The 17,892-nt window shown below is 43.2% G+C and overlaps 1 protein-coding gene across 8 annotated transcripts in view; it reads left to right on the top strand.

The window, feature by feature from the left end:
- Positions 1-17,892, top strand: part of NRXN3 (neurexin 3) — a 464,077-nt gene that overhangs the window by 67,487 nt on the left and 378,698 nt on the right. For 7 of the 8 annotated variants that reach the window (XM_077463585.1, XM_077463586.1, XM_077463584.1 and 4 more), the window contains exons 5-6: positions 6,577-6,780; positions 9,166-9,192. In XM_077463585.1, the coding sequence (XP_077319711.1) occupies positions 6,577-6,780; positions 9,166-9,192 (231 nt within the window). The remainder of the gene's footprint in view (positions 1-6,576; positions 6,781-9,165; positions 9,193-17,892) is intronic. The other variant, XM_077463582.1, reaches the window with a different exon arrangement.

Genomic DNA, 17,892 nt, shown 5'->3' with positions numbered 1-17,892 from the left:
CACTTTTGTAGGGAATGCAGAGGTGGCAAACACACTCCAGGTGGACATAACCTGCTATTTTGAGTTTAAAGTTCATTTTTTGTCTTGCCTGCCTATCGGATAAAACGTGTACTGGATTTCTCTCTCCATCATAGGAGGCTGACTGTCAGGGTGACACGAGGAGAGCGGAGTTGGTAATAGGCAGAGAGGTGTCAGGAGGGTGGCATCATATTAAAGGACCCCTCTTCCTCCCTTGCAATGACCTTCATGGCTGATCTAAAGGATAGAGCTGCCAGTGTGTATTAGCGCATCTGACCACCAGGGGCTGCTGTGTGACACGCATTTATATGCAGACTCCATATGATACATCAGATTGTTAGTGTGAAGCCCCATACACACTATCAGATTTTCTGCTGATTTTTCTCCTTCAGATTTACCAAAACTATATAATATGAGGTCAAACCTTAGGAGATTCAATGTGTATGCAATCAGGCAGGCCCTTCACTACATGGTCTTGGTAAATCTCAAGAAAAAAATCATCAGAAAATCTGACAGTGTGTATGGGGCTTTACCTTTCCTGGAAATGACGATTGGTGAGTGACACGAAGTCAAAGTTTGAAATGTCTGTTTATTTTTTATTGATTGGATATTAGCACAGTAAAAAAAAAAAAAAAAAACATTTACACACACAAGTTTGCACGTGCTTTGCCTCATACACTAAATAGCTAATACTTAGTATGTGGATATACTTAGATCCCCCTCCAAATGACTGCATTCAGGTGTTTCCGGGGAAGGGGGTTGATAATCCTGCAACATACAAGGATATTATGGACATTGTGCACATCCAGCCTCGCAGTGACAGTTTATAGAAGGTAATTTTCTGTTCCAGCATCCAACATTCCATATCCCAGGTTCTGTACGCCTTGAACCCTCTCTGCAGAGTACAGACTGGTCTAGGTCTATCTTGTGCTCCGTCCTCCTTCTAAGCATGCTCAGTGTTAAGCCTCATACACACGATCAAATTTTCCGAGGGGAGTTGTGTGATGACAGGCTGTAAATCCGACTGTTTGTACACTCCATCGGACAATTGCTGTCGGATTTTTCGCGGACAAATGTCTGTTGTCGGATTTTTTTCCGAGCGTGTGTACACAAGTCTGTCAGATAAAAGTCCAAAGTACAAACACGCATGCTTGGAAGCAAGGGTGAGCCGGAAGCGGTCGGTCTTATAAACTTTGCAATGGAGAATTAACATTCGTGACGTGGCAAATTATGAAATCTGGAAATGCAACGCACATTCTCTTCTTCTTTAATGGGATAATAATGAAGCTGCTTTGCTGGTGATACTGGAGTTATTGCAAATGAATTTTCATTGGCCTTTTTTTTTTCCTAGTGATATCAAGAATAATATTATTATGCTTTTTTTTTGGTGCAAGTTACCACAACACCATTATCCCGTAGTTTTTAAGATCAAAGATACAAATATGTTGGTGTCCCTTGTTCATTTTACATTGTCTTTTTTTTTAAATGTAACTGCCTACTCTCAAACTGTCATTTGAAGTAAAACACATAGCCAAGTATTATTCTACACAACTTTTTTTATTGGGCATTCAAAAAAGAAAACAAATAAAATTAAACATGCTATCTGCCAATAGAACTTAACCAAAATTGCATTCTATGCATTCAAAAGAAAAAATACACCAAATCAAATCCATTATTCAACCAAAAAATAAAATAAAAGCCTTATGCATGTTTCCTGCTTCTTAATATAGGGAGTCAGCAATGCCAACAGTTAGTGAAAGCAGGGGTCCGTCATCTGGAGATAATTCCGAAAATAATCTGGATTACTCTTCTGGAGCTCCCGCAGGAAAGGCATATGAGATAATTGGTCACGATTAATAAAGCAACCAATTTTTGGTCCAAGAAATCCTCCTCCTCCTGTTCCTGGACTGGACTTGGATCAAAGCAATAACTCCAAGGCCAATAATAAATAACACGTTATCTCCTCCAATTCCACAACATAGCTGGTTGACGAATGGCCATTCAGAAACTAACTGAAAAGCGCGAGATGAAAAGTGCGAATCAACACTCACCAAACTTCTACTAACATGAAATTAGCAGAAGCAGCCCAAAGGGTGACGCTAAAGAGCTGAAAAACCACGTAGTATGCCACTTTGTTCGTGTTTGTTGGCTGACAATTCCTTGTCGTTTGTGTGCAAGACAAGTTCCTGGCCAATGCCCTTCGGACAAAATTCTGCAGTTTTGTCTGCGGAAAATCTGATCGTGTGTACGAGGCTTAAGACTGACATCTGTCTATGGCTGGTCCCAGTAAGGTTGCTACTCACAGATTAGATACACTATATGGATAAAAGTATGTGGACCTCCCCTCCAAAGGACAGGGTTCAGGTGTTTCCAGTGTTTGACCCCCCGAAGGCAGGAAGCCACCTCCAGAGGCCAGGGGTAGGCTAGCATTTCACCCCAGGGCTGAGTCAATGGCTAAAATGGGGGACCGATAAAGGATACTGGGCACCAGTCACTTTAGTATTTTCAAGGTTTTATTGCAGAACAGGTAAAGGGTAAGTCCACCTTTGTACACTTTTTCTTTTCTTTCTAATTTTCAGCTACCCTATGTACCAATATAGCATTCATATACTTTTTTTTTTTGCAAAAATATCAAAGCTTTCCATGAAATCTACAGTCACTTACTTTTCTTGTCTTAATCCACGTTTCCAGACGTTTCCATTAGTAATGTCTTCTTCCTGATCAGACTGTGTGCTCCTCTATGCTAGGTGTGAATGGGTCCTGAAAGTGAAATCTGTGCGATAACACAAGAACAATGAGGCTTCATTCACATCTGTGAATTTCCTTGCATTTCAGAAATGCACTGCACCAAAAATCGCAGTAAAAAACACACCAAGCTCCGCTCTAAAAAAAAAAGTTCTGAAGCTTCTTTGGGGCGATTGCTGTGTTTAGGGCAGCCAGTTCAGATGGATGGGTTGCCCTATATGTGATGAGTGAAGATGCTCCAAAACTCACCTCCCCCTCGCAAAAAAAACCTAAAAAACAAAAAAAACGTGGGAATGCAAGTTCTCGCTATGCTGAGTTGTGAACGGGGCCTGACAGCTGAGTGTTTCTGTCCACTCCCTTCTATGTACTTGTATAAAGATGGCCACACACTATGCAATCTGATTGTATATTATGTATTTAGTGAGAAGGGTGATCACTGATTGATGGGTGGGTGGATGATGCAGGGTGTATGCTAATGAGATCAGCTGGTCAACTCCTTCCTGTGTCATGACCTAAAGTCTAATTATTACTAATAGAAACTTCTGGAAATGTGGATTAGGACAAGAAAAGTGACTGTAGATTAAATAGAAAGCTTTATTATTTTTGCTAAAAAAGGGACATGAATGCTATATTGGTGCATAGGGGAGCTGGAATTTAGAAGAAAAAATGACCCCTTCCCTTTAAGGAGATGAGGGTTAGGGGTCCCAGATACTGTATCAGATCACTTACAGACTCTCCAGATCAATGTCCACCTTCAGTGTCAGAACCTTTAAGCTGACTAGGGTTGCCACCTTTTCTTCAAGCCAACACTTTAACACCCTGGGACACCTTTGTGTGCACCAAGGAGAGTACTAATGTGGTGCGCATAGCATGCCACGGCAAAAAGTGGGTGAAGCCAATCATTCTTGCTGACATCATCGCCCTGCTTCCCAGTGATGCCTTACTGGCCTCCAGACAGCCGCCCGCAGCTCCCAGATGGCAACAGATTTGTGTGTCACTATCTTGGTTCCTTGGGGAGCCGCAGCCTGGTCTGAATAATGTGTCTGGGTTTTAGTACACCTGAAACCTGAACACATGATTCAAAACCAGGACTGTCTGGCAGAATCCCGGACAGGTGACAACCCTAAAGCTGACCCAGCAGAACTGTAATCCCAAATTTTAGGGCCTTCTACAAGTGAGTCACCAGGCCCTTCTGATACACCAGCCTTCTTCCTAGCTCTCTCCAGCAAGCAGCCTCCCCTGGGTCTCCTCCTTAGCACAGCTCCTCCAGACAGGGCAGGACAGCTTCAGGACCACATCAGCTCATTAGGCACCTAAACAGGCTATTGGGCCTAATAGCAGAGCTCTATTCAGCAGCACCTGTCTATGCCTCAACCCAGGGGAAGAAAGGTGAGCACATGTTCCATCCCAAATATTTAGATCCTCCCCCAGCATGCACCAGTGGCATAAACCCCCTACTGGATTGGCTGAAGGAAATGTAAATGTTCATAAGTTAGTTTTGCTTGTTAAATCTCATACTATGACCAGCCCTCCCGCTCTCTCCTCATTGGCTTACTGTCTCAGCCAATGAAGAGAGAGAGTCCTAATACAGATGATGCTATCATGAACATCGCTGGATAGGAGGGGGCTCAGGTAGGGATGGGGGGGGGGGGGGGGGAGGGGCACCGCACACAGAAGATTTTTCACCTTCATGCATAAAAAAGTCAGTCTTTAGAACCGCTTTAAGCTTAGAGAAAAACCATACAACAAACTACACTCAGTCTGAGCTAACTACAGCCCAGCCAAAAACTAAATTGACATAGTAGCCGCTTTTTAGGACGGGGGGGGGGGGGCGCTATACCAGTGAGCTGTACTTTTCATAATACATCATACCAAGACATTTTAGACAATTGCAATCCAATCTTGGGGTCGAGCTGCACAATTAATTGTTAAAAAAAATCGTGATCTCGATTCAACCCCCCTCATGATCTTAATCCCACATTTCCACAATTCTATGTAAACAGTGCAAAGCCGTTCTCTGCTCAGAACTGTAAAAAAAAACATTACAAATAAAAGCAGGCAAATGTTTATCAACATTGCTCAGCGCTGAGAGATAACTACAAACAATGTATCATTTGGTTCTTTTAGATCAGGGGTCAAACTTTTCAAACAAAGGGCCAGTTTACTGTTCACAGGTACAGTTTATAAAATCTGTATGTTATTCTGCTTGTTTTTATATGATTTTATAAACTGTACTTGTGGATTGACTTTTTTCATGTATCGGCAAACAAACCTTACATACTTCACTATGCCCTTGTACACACGGTCGGAGATTCCGACAACCAAATCCGTCTGATTTTGTCCGTCGGATTTTGTCAGAAACTGTTGTAGACACACGGTCGGACAAAGTTGTCGGAAAATCCGACGTGATGGCGTTATTTCGTTACGATGGGACTACGTTCACGCTAGTAGCCAATAGCTTTGGTGTAGGAATTTGATCTGAGCATGCATGGCACTTTGTCCGATCGGAATTCTCTACACATGATCGAAGTATGTCCGATTGGAGCATTTTGTCGGAAAATTTTACCAACAAGTTGGAAAAGTTGGTCCGTCGGAGTATCCGACGGAAACAGTCCGATGTAGACCAGACAGTCGGAATATCCGACAAAACGGTCCGATCGGACACATTCTGTCGGAATCTCCGACCGTGTGTACAAGGGCTATGAGTTCTTTCATCCTTATGTCGGTGACTCTGTGATTCGAAGTTCATGCTGTCCAAGGGATGTGGATATCTGGCACCTGAGTACAGAGTGTAAACCTAAGAGACTGATACTGCAGGCTTGGAACGGTCTATTATGGTATTCATAACATTCTGCACTCACAGGATGTCCTCAGTCTTCTGTCCAGCATTCTTTAAGCCGGTTGTCTGAGTACATCTAGTGTTTGAATTGAATTACTACATGGGACACTGGTGGGGCACTGGAGAGGTGGATAGTGTTACAGCCAGTTAGACTTTCCGATAACCAGCACAAGTAAACCAAGACCCCTCAGATGTACCTCGAGTGGCTGAGTCTGATCCTTTGTCTATGTTGTGTTCATGTAGATAAGGTCTCTTGGTGTACTTTCCAAACAAAGGGCCAGTTTACTGTCCTCCAGACGTTAGCAGGGCTGTACTGTGGCCAGTGGGAGTAGATAATACCTTAGGCTTGATAGGCAGTGGGAGTAAAAAAAAATGCACAGCCCTCTTGTGGCGGAGAAATAGTGCCCCATTTTGGGCATTAGTGGGAGGAATAGTGCCCCCCATCAGTGTAAGTGGGGAGAATAATTCACCAATGTTGGTGTCAGTGGGAGAAATAGTGTATCCATTGATATCAGTGGAGAACTAGTGCCCTATCATTGGTGTCAGTGGAAGGAATAGTGTGCCATTGTTGGTGTCAGTGGGGTCAATAGTGCCCCATTGTTTGTGTCAGTGGGAGGAATAGTGGCCCATATTTTGATGTTCCTGGAAGGAATAATGACCCATTAATAGTGTCTGGGGAAGAATTTATGTTCCATCACCGGGCAGCAGGAGGAATAATACCCCATTGTTTGTGTCAGAGGGAGGACTAGTGCCTTGTATCATTGGGGGGTATAGTGTCCCAAGAGCCTGATAAAGTCACGCAATGGGCTGCAGTTTGGAGACAACTGATATAGATGGTCCAGCTGTGTTTAGTGAATTCATTAGCTCGGTCCATGGTATGTCAGTGGAGCAGAAGAGAAATGTTGTATTGCTGTAGGGATCCAGGTCTAGTATGAACTTGTTCACATCTCCTTTGTGTCTTTTTTCTTCTCCAGAGGCCTCCGTCCTCAGTTATGATGGCAGCATGTACATGAAGATTGTCATGCCGGTGGTGATGCACACAGAAGCTGAAGATGTTTCCTTACGTTTCAAGTCTCAGAGAGCCTATGGGCTACTGGTAGCCACAACATCTCGGGATTCAGCTGACACGCTGCGGCTGGAGTTGGATGGAGGGAAAGTTAAGCTCACGGTCAACTTAGGTATCGTATGATCCTTCCTTTCTGTGGGCGGGCAGGGCATCCATGTCTTTCTGTTTGCTCCCTTTGGCCGCTCTAATGTCTGTTGTTTCACCGCTGCATGTTCCTCTCCACCCACGGACTGCTGAGGTCTCTGGGAAGTTGTCTCATGTTTCTCCACCACCCCGCCATACATCCAACAATACTCTGACAGTGTTTCCAATGCTGCCAGGGCTAAAATGGAATTGAAACGATGTAGTCCCTACACTGTACCCCATTTCACCCAATCGCTCCTTCTGAAAAAAGTATCTGATGTACAATGGTGGACATTTAAAGCCATCGTCAAATCTTTGGCAATGGCTGAAAATTGCTGCCGTGTAGAATTTTTGGAGTGGGGTTGTTAAGAAAATGGCGTTGGGAAATTCCTAATTTTACCATTCCTTCATCTCCTTACTTCCTCATAATACAATTTCTTCCCATTCACCATGTTTTTCACTTCATTGCCACCCTTGTCTTCTTCCCCACCCAACACAGTCTGCAGGGTCTCTATAGTCTCTCTAAAGAACGGTGTGGGCATTTGTCATAAAATTGCTCATTAATGGCCTTTACAAAATTGGGTCCTCCAGATTATTAGGCATTTTGATGCTGGGAATAAATTGGAGACAGTGTTGGGTCATCTGTCTTTTTCGCCTCAAGTGCTTTTCGTGTCGTGTCAATGTTTGTGCTGGCCGTATTTCTGTCTGTCCCTCTGTGTTTTTTTGTTTTTATTTTTGTTTTGTTTTTTAAGTTGATTAATCTTGTTCCATCTGTCATGTTATCTCAAAAGATGGCACTCACTACCCTTCAAAGGCCTGAAGCCTGCGGCCCGTACAGCAAACAGCCTTGAGAACAGAGCGTGTTGAGCAGCTTTTAGGGGTGTACAAAAAGACACTGCCACCATCCAGCACCCAACACAAGTCTTCATATGGAGCTTGCATCTAGGATGGATAGTCAGAACCTCTCTGCTTTCTCTGTCCACCCAACTGTGTGCACCCAATGGCCTCCTATAGACTGCTGCAAGGTCGCTTTCCAATCTGCCACAATGCTGTTGTCTATAGGGGGAACCAGCCACAGACATTTTGTTGGAGAGCCATAATTCTCTCTTTACTTTCTTCCTACGTTCCTTATTTTTCCTCTCCATCTTCTGTCCTCTTCCTTTCCTTTTCTTTTCTTTATGTCTCCCGTTTCTTTCTTTCCCTATCCCAACCCCATCCCAACCCCCACCTTCTCAACCCTGAAGTCAGAGGTTTTGACCTTGCATCTCATGGATGCTCCTTTTTTTTGGTTCCAGGCCCCATTGCCCTACCTTCTTGTGTTTTAATGCCCTTTAAGTCCCATGTCCCTGCTATTTGCTGGTCTCACCGGTTCTCTGAGGCTGTTTGCTCCCACTTTTCTGTTGCGGTTGACGACACATAGCAAACCAAATCGCACGAAACAGCTCAGAGCCACAATATTCCATCAGGAATAGCCGTGTTCCCCAAGCTTACAGCGCACTGTTGAAGATAGAATTGCACTTTGTTGGTTCTCTAGGAAAGGTATAGGGATATCCTATAGGAAGGAGCGTTATATTGAAGGAGCTCTCTGGTGCAGAAATCCTACATGGGTCACATTATATTAGAGGTCCCCTCAATGCTGCTTTTCTCTCTTCAGATGTAAACGGTTAAATTTAATTCTGATCAGCATGAAACGATTTGGTTGTAATTATTCCCCAGTGAGGAGAATTATCTCAGACAGGTGGAGGGAGAGACATAACATCCACAATTCAGATGTTCCCTCCGGAGAGCTCACGTTAGGAGGTAGCATTTGCTCTACAGACTGTCAGGAAGGGACACAGCCGAGCCTTGTAGGACCAAAAGCAGTGCAGCGGGAGACCCTAATCCCTCCATGACCTTGAAAAGTCCCCCTCCCTCCCCCCCCCCCCTGAAGGTGACTGGGGGTTCTGGAGCAATGTGTTCGTGCGGTTTGTTGTTTGTACGTGGCCATTTTATAGATTGCAGATCTCTCACATTTCTGTATGGCGAGGTATTGGGTACACGGCAGCCATAGCAGCTGTACCCGTCACTGTGCCCCCCCCCCCCCCCCCCCATAGATAACATTTTATGGCACACCTTTCCTAAACCTTTAATTACTCTGTAAAGCATACACCATCCTATTCATGGTGCCATTGGGACCGGGTGCCTTCTGACCCACACACACACTAGCCCCTCCTACTGCGCTTACCTCCTCTCAGCACAGGTAGAGATATAAAATGGCCACTGTTGTTGCGTGTGTCTGTCCCCGGAAGGGTGGACCTCACTGTTTTTGGATGACTGCAGCTGTAACCTTGAAGGATACAAATTCATCTTTCATTTTATTTTTTTCCCCATCTAGACTGTATCAGGATAAACTGTAACTCCAGTAAGTTTTATACCCTCAACTCTCATTTTGTTCTATCTCGCTCTCTTGTTGTTTTATTGGATCTGGGCTTCTTTAATTTGCATATTGCTGTTCTTCTCTGGGAATAGTTATGGGTGGAAGGGAGAATTAGTACTCCGCACTGGGCCGATGTGGGGGGCTTTGGTTCTGCCTAGAGGTATCTGTGCAGTCATACTGCCACCTAGTGTCCAAACCGCTAACTGCAGTGATTTGTGGGTTTCCAGCGGAACCAAACGCCCCCGTCAGTGTTGCATGATTGGTGTGGTGATAAAAATTGATCTTCCTGATCTGATATTTGAGGGGCTTTGATCTCCTTGTTTTGTTTTATTAATTTTGGGGGAGGGGGGGGGGCTTCAAGGAGAGCGAGCTTGTTTAATTTCTGATCTGCAGGTAAGTGATAGTCCTCACTGGGCAGAACAATGCAGGTAAGTGTTTATCTTCTTATAAGAGTGTCAGAGTTCATGTTTGTGTATCAGCCCTGCAAGCTATAAATGGATAAGTGGATACACACTGAGCGTACCTCCTACAGGTTAACTGCACGATCCGTGCAACTGCTGTAAGATAAATGTATAGGCAATTCACTAAGTAAACAATACAAAATTCCCCAGCAATCAGCCGTACTAGTCATAGAGAGTAGATGACACCTGTTTCTGAATGGCAATTAAAAGTAGAAGTCTCAGCTGCATACATATGTCTACCTCCTATAGTGTTATTACACCAACAGTGCAACTACAGTAAGATAAATTAGGAAAGTAACCCAAGGAGGTGCAATTCAGGGAACGAAACACAATTCCCCAGTGATTAGCCATTCTAGCCAGCATACATTATGGGAGGGATTTACTAAAATTGGAGCACTCAGAATCTGGTGCAGCTGTGCATGGTAGCCAATCAGCTTCTAGCTTCAGCTTGTTCAATTAAGCTTTGAGATCAAGTCCTTGTCACACCGGGCCTATTTGGCATGCAAAATCGGAGCCTATTGCCCGAAATGGCACCGTCTGAATCAATGCGAAACCGCTGAAATGGCACCGCTTGAATCGTTGCGAGGACGACTTTGCAAGACCACACCGATTCACAAAAGTAGTTTCCGCACTACGTTTGGCGACTTCAGGGGCGATTTCAATAGACATCGAAAAGGTGTGCAAAGCACTGGAATAATCCCCTTGGACTTTAAAGGCAGAAAGTTGAGTAGTAAACAGTAGAATAAGTTTAAAAGGCTTGCCTTTTAAACTTATTCGACTGTTTACTACTCAACTTTCTGCCTTTAACCGCTTCAGCCCTGGAAGATTTGGCTGCTGAATGACCAGGCCATTTTTTGCGATTCGACACTGTGTCGTTTTAACTGACAATTGCTCGGTCGTGCGATGTTGCATCCAAACAAAATTGACGTCCTTTTTTTCCCCACAAATAGAGATTTTGTTGGGTTGTATTTGATCATCTCTGCGGTTTTTATTTTGTGCGCTATAAACCAAAAAAAGCGACACATTTGAAAAAACACAATATTTTGTACATTTTGCTATAATTAGTATCCCCCCCCCCTTTTTTTTAAATAGCGATTTATTTATTTTTTGGTTGTTTTTTTTTTCTCCGTTTTCTGGTTCTCATGGCACAAGCGATTGCGGGAGCCTGGCAGTCATTGTGCCCTCCGGGCACCCGCATTGGCTCCGGTGGCAAGCAGCGGGCAAGCGCCCCTAGTGGCCACAGGGCGAAGCGACGTAACATAATGTCGTTTTGCCCAGCCGAGCTATTCTGCCGCAGTAAAACTGCGGCGGCTGGTCGGCAAGTGGTTAAAGTCCAATAGGATTATTCCAGTGCTTTGCCCACCTTTTCTATATATATATTAGGATGTTGGCAGTCCCTGACACCCTTCCCCCGGAAACATAGATCTCATTTCAATAGACATCGGTGCATGAAGCCGCACAGATGTCTGTCAAATTGCCTAAAATGCCAGTTTGAAATCAACCCCGCCCTCAGTTTTAACCTGGGCTAAATCCTGGAAGCTGATTTGTTTCTATGGCAGCTGCACCAGATTTTGCACTCTCCAGTTTTAATAAATATACCCCAGTTTATTAAACCTGTTTCTGAACAGGGGGGAAAAAAAGCTCTAAATGGCAAAAAAAGGTCTAAATTGCTAATAGTTTTATTGCACCACCAGGGCAACTAGATAAGACAAAATGACGGCCCAAAAGGCAGGTGCCCAAAGGAGGGGCTGTATTTATTTAAAAAAAATATATATATATATGCATTTATTTGCCCTTTGAAACTGCATGTAATCAGGAAAACGCTGCACCTTGGCCACTAGATGGAGCTGAAGCTCATACTAGATAAGAATATATTTCTTATGGTCATCAGCTCTGTCTATTGTATACTTAATAATTTGGTATTATCCTGGTTCATACATTTGACCTTGGGAGAAAATGATTTGATAACATTTGATTTTGCCCACAATCCCAGGCAATACAGTTTCACAGGATGAATGGCTCTGTGACATTTTTGTAAATATACCCTTAAGTGAACAATACAATGTTCCCCAGCAGCCATAGTAGCCAGGATTACACTTGTTTCTGAATAGCAATAACAGATGGGATCCCCACTGCATACATGAGCCCTGTGTGGCTTAATTAAACAATTTTGGCGTAAAATGTTGTGTTTTCTATCTGGACTTTTTTTTTGACGGGTCCTCTTTCTTTTTTTTTTTTTTTACGTCCTGATGTTTTCACAGGAATATATTAATTGTTCTGTTTGTGATAGCTGAGAGTGTTAAGCTCAGATAACAATGTATTCCTCTTTACTTGGCCCTCCTGATCCATTGAAAACATTACAAAATCCTATATGGGGTCATTCACTTGTTCCCCTAGTTATGTTCCTCCCACTGCGTCCAATAGAACACATTGCACGACTGTAGCATCCCGTCTTTTTTTTTTTTTCAATCAATACAAATCTATGTGACAATTCAATAAATAATTTAATGTGGTACCATGATAGATAATTAAAGTGATTTAAATATTATATATATTTATATATAAACATGTCATACTTATCTGCTGTGTGTAAAGAGAGGTTTTACACAGAGCTGCTCCAATCCTATTCTTTTTGGGTACCCCAGTGATGGTCCTAGCTCCTCCTCCCTGTCAAGTGCCCCCAATAGCAAGCCTCTTGCTTTGGGGGCACTCGAGTAGGCTCGCTCCTGAGCCACACTCCTGTGAATGGACATGATCTATTCACACATGGAGTGCAGCTTGGCTCTGCCCTCTCTCTCTCCTTATTGGCCCACTGGATGTGATTGACAGCAGCCAGAGCCAATTTCTCCCACTGCTGTGTGAGCCAATGAGGAAAGAGAGTCTAGGCTCTCTTGCACATCGCTGGAACGAGATGGTGCTCGGGTAAGTATCTGGGGCGGGGATGCACTCAGAAGGTTTTTTTTACCTTCATGCATGGAATGCATAAAAAAACTTCTCACTTTAGCATAAATACAAATGCATAAGCTGTAAAACCAAATAGATAATAAATTACGAAAACCATATAAAGTGCTTGTGTGCTTGAATTTATATGCAATTAAAAGTCCCACTAAAAATTCATAGTCCACAAAACATTCAACGCTGGGGCTGTGACATTTTTATTACTTTGTTTAGTGCCTCTCAAAGTGCTCCACCACCTTCATATTTGCAAACTTCTTACCAGAAGTAGCAGATCTCTAAGTTATAGGGCAGCATTTATCATCCTTATTAGCCTAGAGGAGCCCTTGCAATAATTTTCAGGTCTCTGGGAACCCCTGCAAAAATAAATGAATCTGGTGTCAGCGGGAAGAATACTCCTTACTTTGGTGGTCAGTAGAAAGAATTAAATCCTTACAGTGCTGATCAGAATGCCATAGGACTGCTAAATGTTTATTGGTGTGATACCACTGGATCTGCCATGTGGCACTGGACCTGGAACCATGGAGGCACCATGGCATGGAGGTCAACCGGCCACAGCTCCAGGAATCCCTTAGCGCCTCTGGAGGAACCTCGGGTTCCACAAAACCCTGGTTGAGAATACCTGTCATAGGAGGTCAATAAAGTCTGGGTTGATTAAGGCCTGGTTCACACCTATGCACGTTGCAGTTTGCATATTCCAGGTACATTTAGCATTTTTCAATGCATGTTTTTGATCCATTGAAGTCTATGGATCCAAAAATCTGAAAAAAGTCCCTGGCCCTTTCCATAAAATGCAAAGATGTGATGTTAAATGGACTGTAGTGCATTTTTGAAAAACAGAAAACACACTAAAAAAATGAGCAAGGCCTAAACCCATGGTCTCAGTAACATCAGCACAGGGGGTTCATCTGGCATATGACACCATTAAATGGCTTCAACACACTCTGAGGACTCCAGTAGTTACACAATTTGATCAATATGTGCCTTATTGAAAAAATAAAAACCCCATGGCCCTGCATCAACAAAACCTGAAGGGTTTATTTAGATACTCACAAGACTTTAAATGCATAAAGCGTATTAAATCCAACACAAAACCTGCAACACCGCCCGACCAGCAGTATGCATGATGACGTCGTGATTTATTTGAAAGCAACAAATTTGAAGGGGGATTTAACATTATAGGAACATTTGCGACAACAAATTTAATTTATGTTTAGGTACATACTAACAAATTCTGCTAGATGACGCCATTGACATTTAAAAAGCCCCTGGGCTCACGGACACTGTGTAGATTTGAAAACAGCTGAAAAGTGCAAAGAACAGTCAGTTTCAAGTTGAAAATTAAATATAAAGTACTTGTGCGCTGCTATGGACCTTACAACCAACCAAAACTGATATACAAAATAAATACCAAAGAATAATATATCACCCTAAAAATACACATGAAAAAGCTGCAACCATTAGCAAGTGACCTCAACACTCTAAAACACATATTGATAATAAAAACGTAATACAATAAGTCCTAAATAATTTTTTTTATTGATCGTACATTAGGTGACTCAGAATGAAGTACTTCCACTACATAGGGTCATGCTGCCGCCTTCAAGAGATTGGACACTGGTAAACAAAGCTGCATAGAGGGCCTAGCATAGCCCCTCCCACTCCCAGCATGCTTCATTTTTTTTGCTAGTGTCCCAGAAAAGTGGACGTCTTCCCTCCACTGAGAGGAGCAAAACCTTTTCTTGACTTTTTTAAAATCAAGGTTCTTCTATTAGCCGCAGAGCACTTTACAGGTCCAGGGCCATCTGGCAGGACCATGTCTCTGAAGACTCCATAGGCGGTATGCTCAACGGATCAGTGAAAATTGTCTGAATGCGCATCCTAGTCTTGCATTGGTACTTTCTAGTACTGTATTGTTGGCCATCCAGACCACCGCTGCAGAAGCATACTAGAGACTATAGTTAACAGATTATAGAGCCAGTGCCTTTCCCTACAGGTTTGGGGGGAACATAGTGAACAGTGACACATATGATGGATCATGATTGCAAGGGGTTGTAGCCCTGTGGGTCTTTCCAGCTTATGATCCTCAGTTTTGGTCAAGGATAACACAGATCACTGAGAAGGGCCTTTCCCATAGTGGTTTTGGCTGTTCCTCTGACTGTGCCTGTGATGGCTTCCCCTGTTTTAAAGACTTCTTCTCCTATGCCCTACAGCCTTTAATGGATACCAGGCTAAGCTGCCAGACCCTGGGCATCTGGTCTAAGGATAGACTAGGGATCCTAACTGTATCTTGCCTGATTCTTTATTCCTCCATTGCGCCTATGTTGCTGGGCTTGTGGATGTAATAGCACCAACATCCAATTGAGGTCTCCTATCTGTACATGCATTGGCTTGAATGTTGGTCTGTGGAACCCTTTACTAAAGAACGTCTCTTGGCACATTCCTAGACAACTTTACCAAGGGCAAAACCATTGGGAAGAGATCTCTTTTGCCGCAGAAAGTAAAGCTCGGTAACCCTCTACCTCTGAGGCTGGGAAAGATACTTTTTATTTCTTCCAGGGTGTAGTAGGTATCTACGCCAAGCCTGGAGCTCAGCTCCTCCACAAGTCAAATACTCTGTATTCGCAAATGCGTCATCCTTTCATTGAGGTGAGGCGCCACTTTCAGAGAGGGGGGAATGTCTCTTGGTCAAAAATATGGTATCCTGGGGCATCACACAAAAATGTTAAACTTTGCCTATGCCCTGCTTCGTGTTGTCTAACATGCCAACATTTCTACCATGTTTGATGGACCACCACTCTCTGGCACATTTCACCTTTTGGTGTCATTGACATTGTTCCAGAGGAGAACCTCTTCAGGGTTTCTAATCAAACCTGTTCGCCATTCCCAAGTAAACATTTTAACAATACAGCATTTAAAGGTTCTCAACACTTTTCATTGGGTACCAACTCTTGCATGGAATCTACAAAGTCAGACATATTTTTTCCCTCCATCTGGTTGATCATGTGCCTTTGTGGACATCAAGGATGGCCCTTTGCATGTTCACATCCTCCTGGTACATCAATGCTACCTGCAGTTTACTGTGGACACAAAATTTTTAACATTTTTGGTCTGTCCCCTGCAGCTCAGGTGTTCACCAAAGTACTAGCCATTGTTCTTGCTCTGCTTCCCTCTCAGGGCATCTCCATAGTGGGATATGTTGCATGAGGCTTTTGGAATAATGGTGGCCTATTTCAAAGCCATTCAATATGCCCACTTTCAGCTTAACAAATTGGCAGTAAGGGACAAGCACGCTCAGTTTCTGCCCATTGCCTGCCCATTGTATGCCTGACCCACAAAATCAGACTTACCCTTACCTGGTGGATCTTGAGTTCAGCACTTGAGTCAGAGTATCCTTCCTTTCCCTGATTTGGAAGATTCTCATGATCTATGCCAGCCGGTATGGAGGAACACTAGATACTCTCTTGGTGCTAGGGTCTTGGTTGCAGGAAAAAGTTCATGCTAGATTAATGTTCTGGAGCTCAAAGCAATTCAGTTATGGTTTGACCATTTGACTTCTCAACTGCAGGGTCATCCAAATAGGGTTTCGTAAGACAAGATTCTTGCTAGGGTGGACCTTCACAGCCCAGCCCTGTCCACTGTGCTTATCTCCGGCATCGAAAATTAGCTGATGGACTTCCTCAGTCGTCATCATCGGAGTATAGTCTCTTCACCTCAAGGTGTTTCCAGACCTCTGCTGTGGGTGGGGGCACGGTCTTAAAATGCCAGATATGGATCTACTCACTTCCAGTTTTACCAGAAAACTGAGAAAGATTGTCTCCAGGCCCATAGATTCTCTAGCCTTTGCAGTGGATACTCTGGGACTCTATGGGATAAGTTGATCCTAATCTTTCCTTCTCTGAAACATGTTCCTTATCTGCAGGATCAAGAGAGGGTATTCCAGCGATTCTCATCAAACTAAACTGGTCCAGGCAGAAGTAGTACACAGGCTTTGTCTAACCCTTGGCAGAAACTGTGGGCTTCCTAAATTTTCAAGCTTTTCTCTCCCAAAAATCAGTTTAGCTCCCCAATTTTAGTTGCTGGCCTTAACAATCTGACTTTTGAAAACCAGGTCCTGAAAAATAAGGGCTTATGCTAAACCTAGGAAATTGCTTCATGCAAAGTCTACTATCACACCTGAAATGCATATTTTTCATGGTGCAAAAAAAGGAAATTCCATTCAAGGAAATACTCATTGGGGCAAGCCCTGTCTTTCTCTAGTCTGGTCTGGATCTTGAGTGTTATCAGGAGTCAAATTGCATCCCCTTTTTGTTTCTTTTCCTTAGTCTAGAACTTTCCACCAGTTATCACTCACTTATTCCCCATGTACATTTCCTAATGACACTGTGGGATCCCACCTGGCTTCTTTTGTTCTTCAGAAACTGTCCTTTGAACTGGGGATATAAGTGTCTGTCTACCCTTACTTGTGAGGTTGCCTACCTATGTGCCATGACTGCATTGTGGTGTTGTCCTAAAAAGAACCCCCTCTTGTGCTGCACAGAGAAAAGGATGTCCTGAGGTCCAAGACCTGTTCTCTTCCCAAGTTAATTTCCTCCTTATTCTGCCATATTCTGTCTGGCTCTAAAACATCTTAAGGTGAATTACCTCTGTTGGTTTGATGCGGGTTGTCATTCCTGAAGCTCCCACTAGGGGGCACTTCACGTTCCACTCTCATCAGGTGAATTCAACTTATTCAAGCCCGTGGTCTTATGTAGGGTCAAATTCCAAACAAATTTTTTAAAAAATCTGAAATTTAGTGCGTTCTGTGATCTGATGGTGCCATCGTTGATTTTGAAATTCAACCAATCAAGCCTTCGATTCCATCTAATGTTTCTACAGAAAACAATTTTTGTGGCTGGGAATCTTTTTTTTCTTTTCAGGAATTTTATTTTCTTGCGTTCATGCGCATTTCTTTATCAATTATATTTCTTGCACGCTCCTCCAATCATTGATTCAAATTTTTTATTTTTTTTTCAAAAAATTTCCAACCTGCCACTTAAATTCGATGGCCACATGAAAATCGCCTTTGCTGAAAAAAATAATGAATGGTTCGAAATTCGAATGAAAATTCTTTTGAAATTTGACCCATGTATGGCCTGCTTTTAGGACAGGGACCCTCCTTTTTTTTCCCACCCAAAGCACCATATATCGGTTAGTGCTTAATGTTTTTTTTGTTTTTTTTGGCATTAGACATCGGTTTTTCCATCTTTGTAGGGCATGCGACCTGGTC

Source organism: Lithobates pipiens, unplaced genomic scaffold (genome assembly GCF_037356315.1).
Source record: "Lithobates pipiens isolate NorthernLeopardFrog02 unplaced genomic scaffold, aLitPip1_a1.2 Scaffold_30, whole genome shotgun sequence".
In the NCBI taxonomy this organism is placed as follows: domain Eukaryota; kingdom Metazoa; phylum Chordata; class Amphibia; order Anura; family Ranidae; genus Lithobates; species Lithobates pipiens.
The sequence above is the reverse complement of the archived record's forward strand: the minus strand, read 5'-3'. Positions and strand labels throughout refer to the sequence as shown.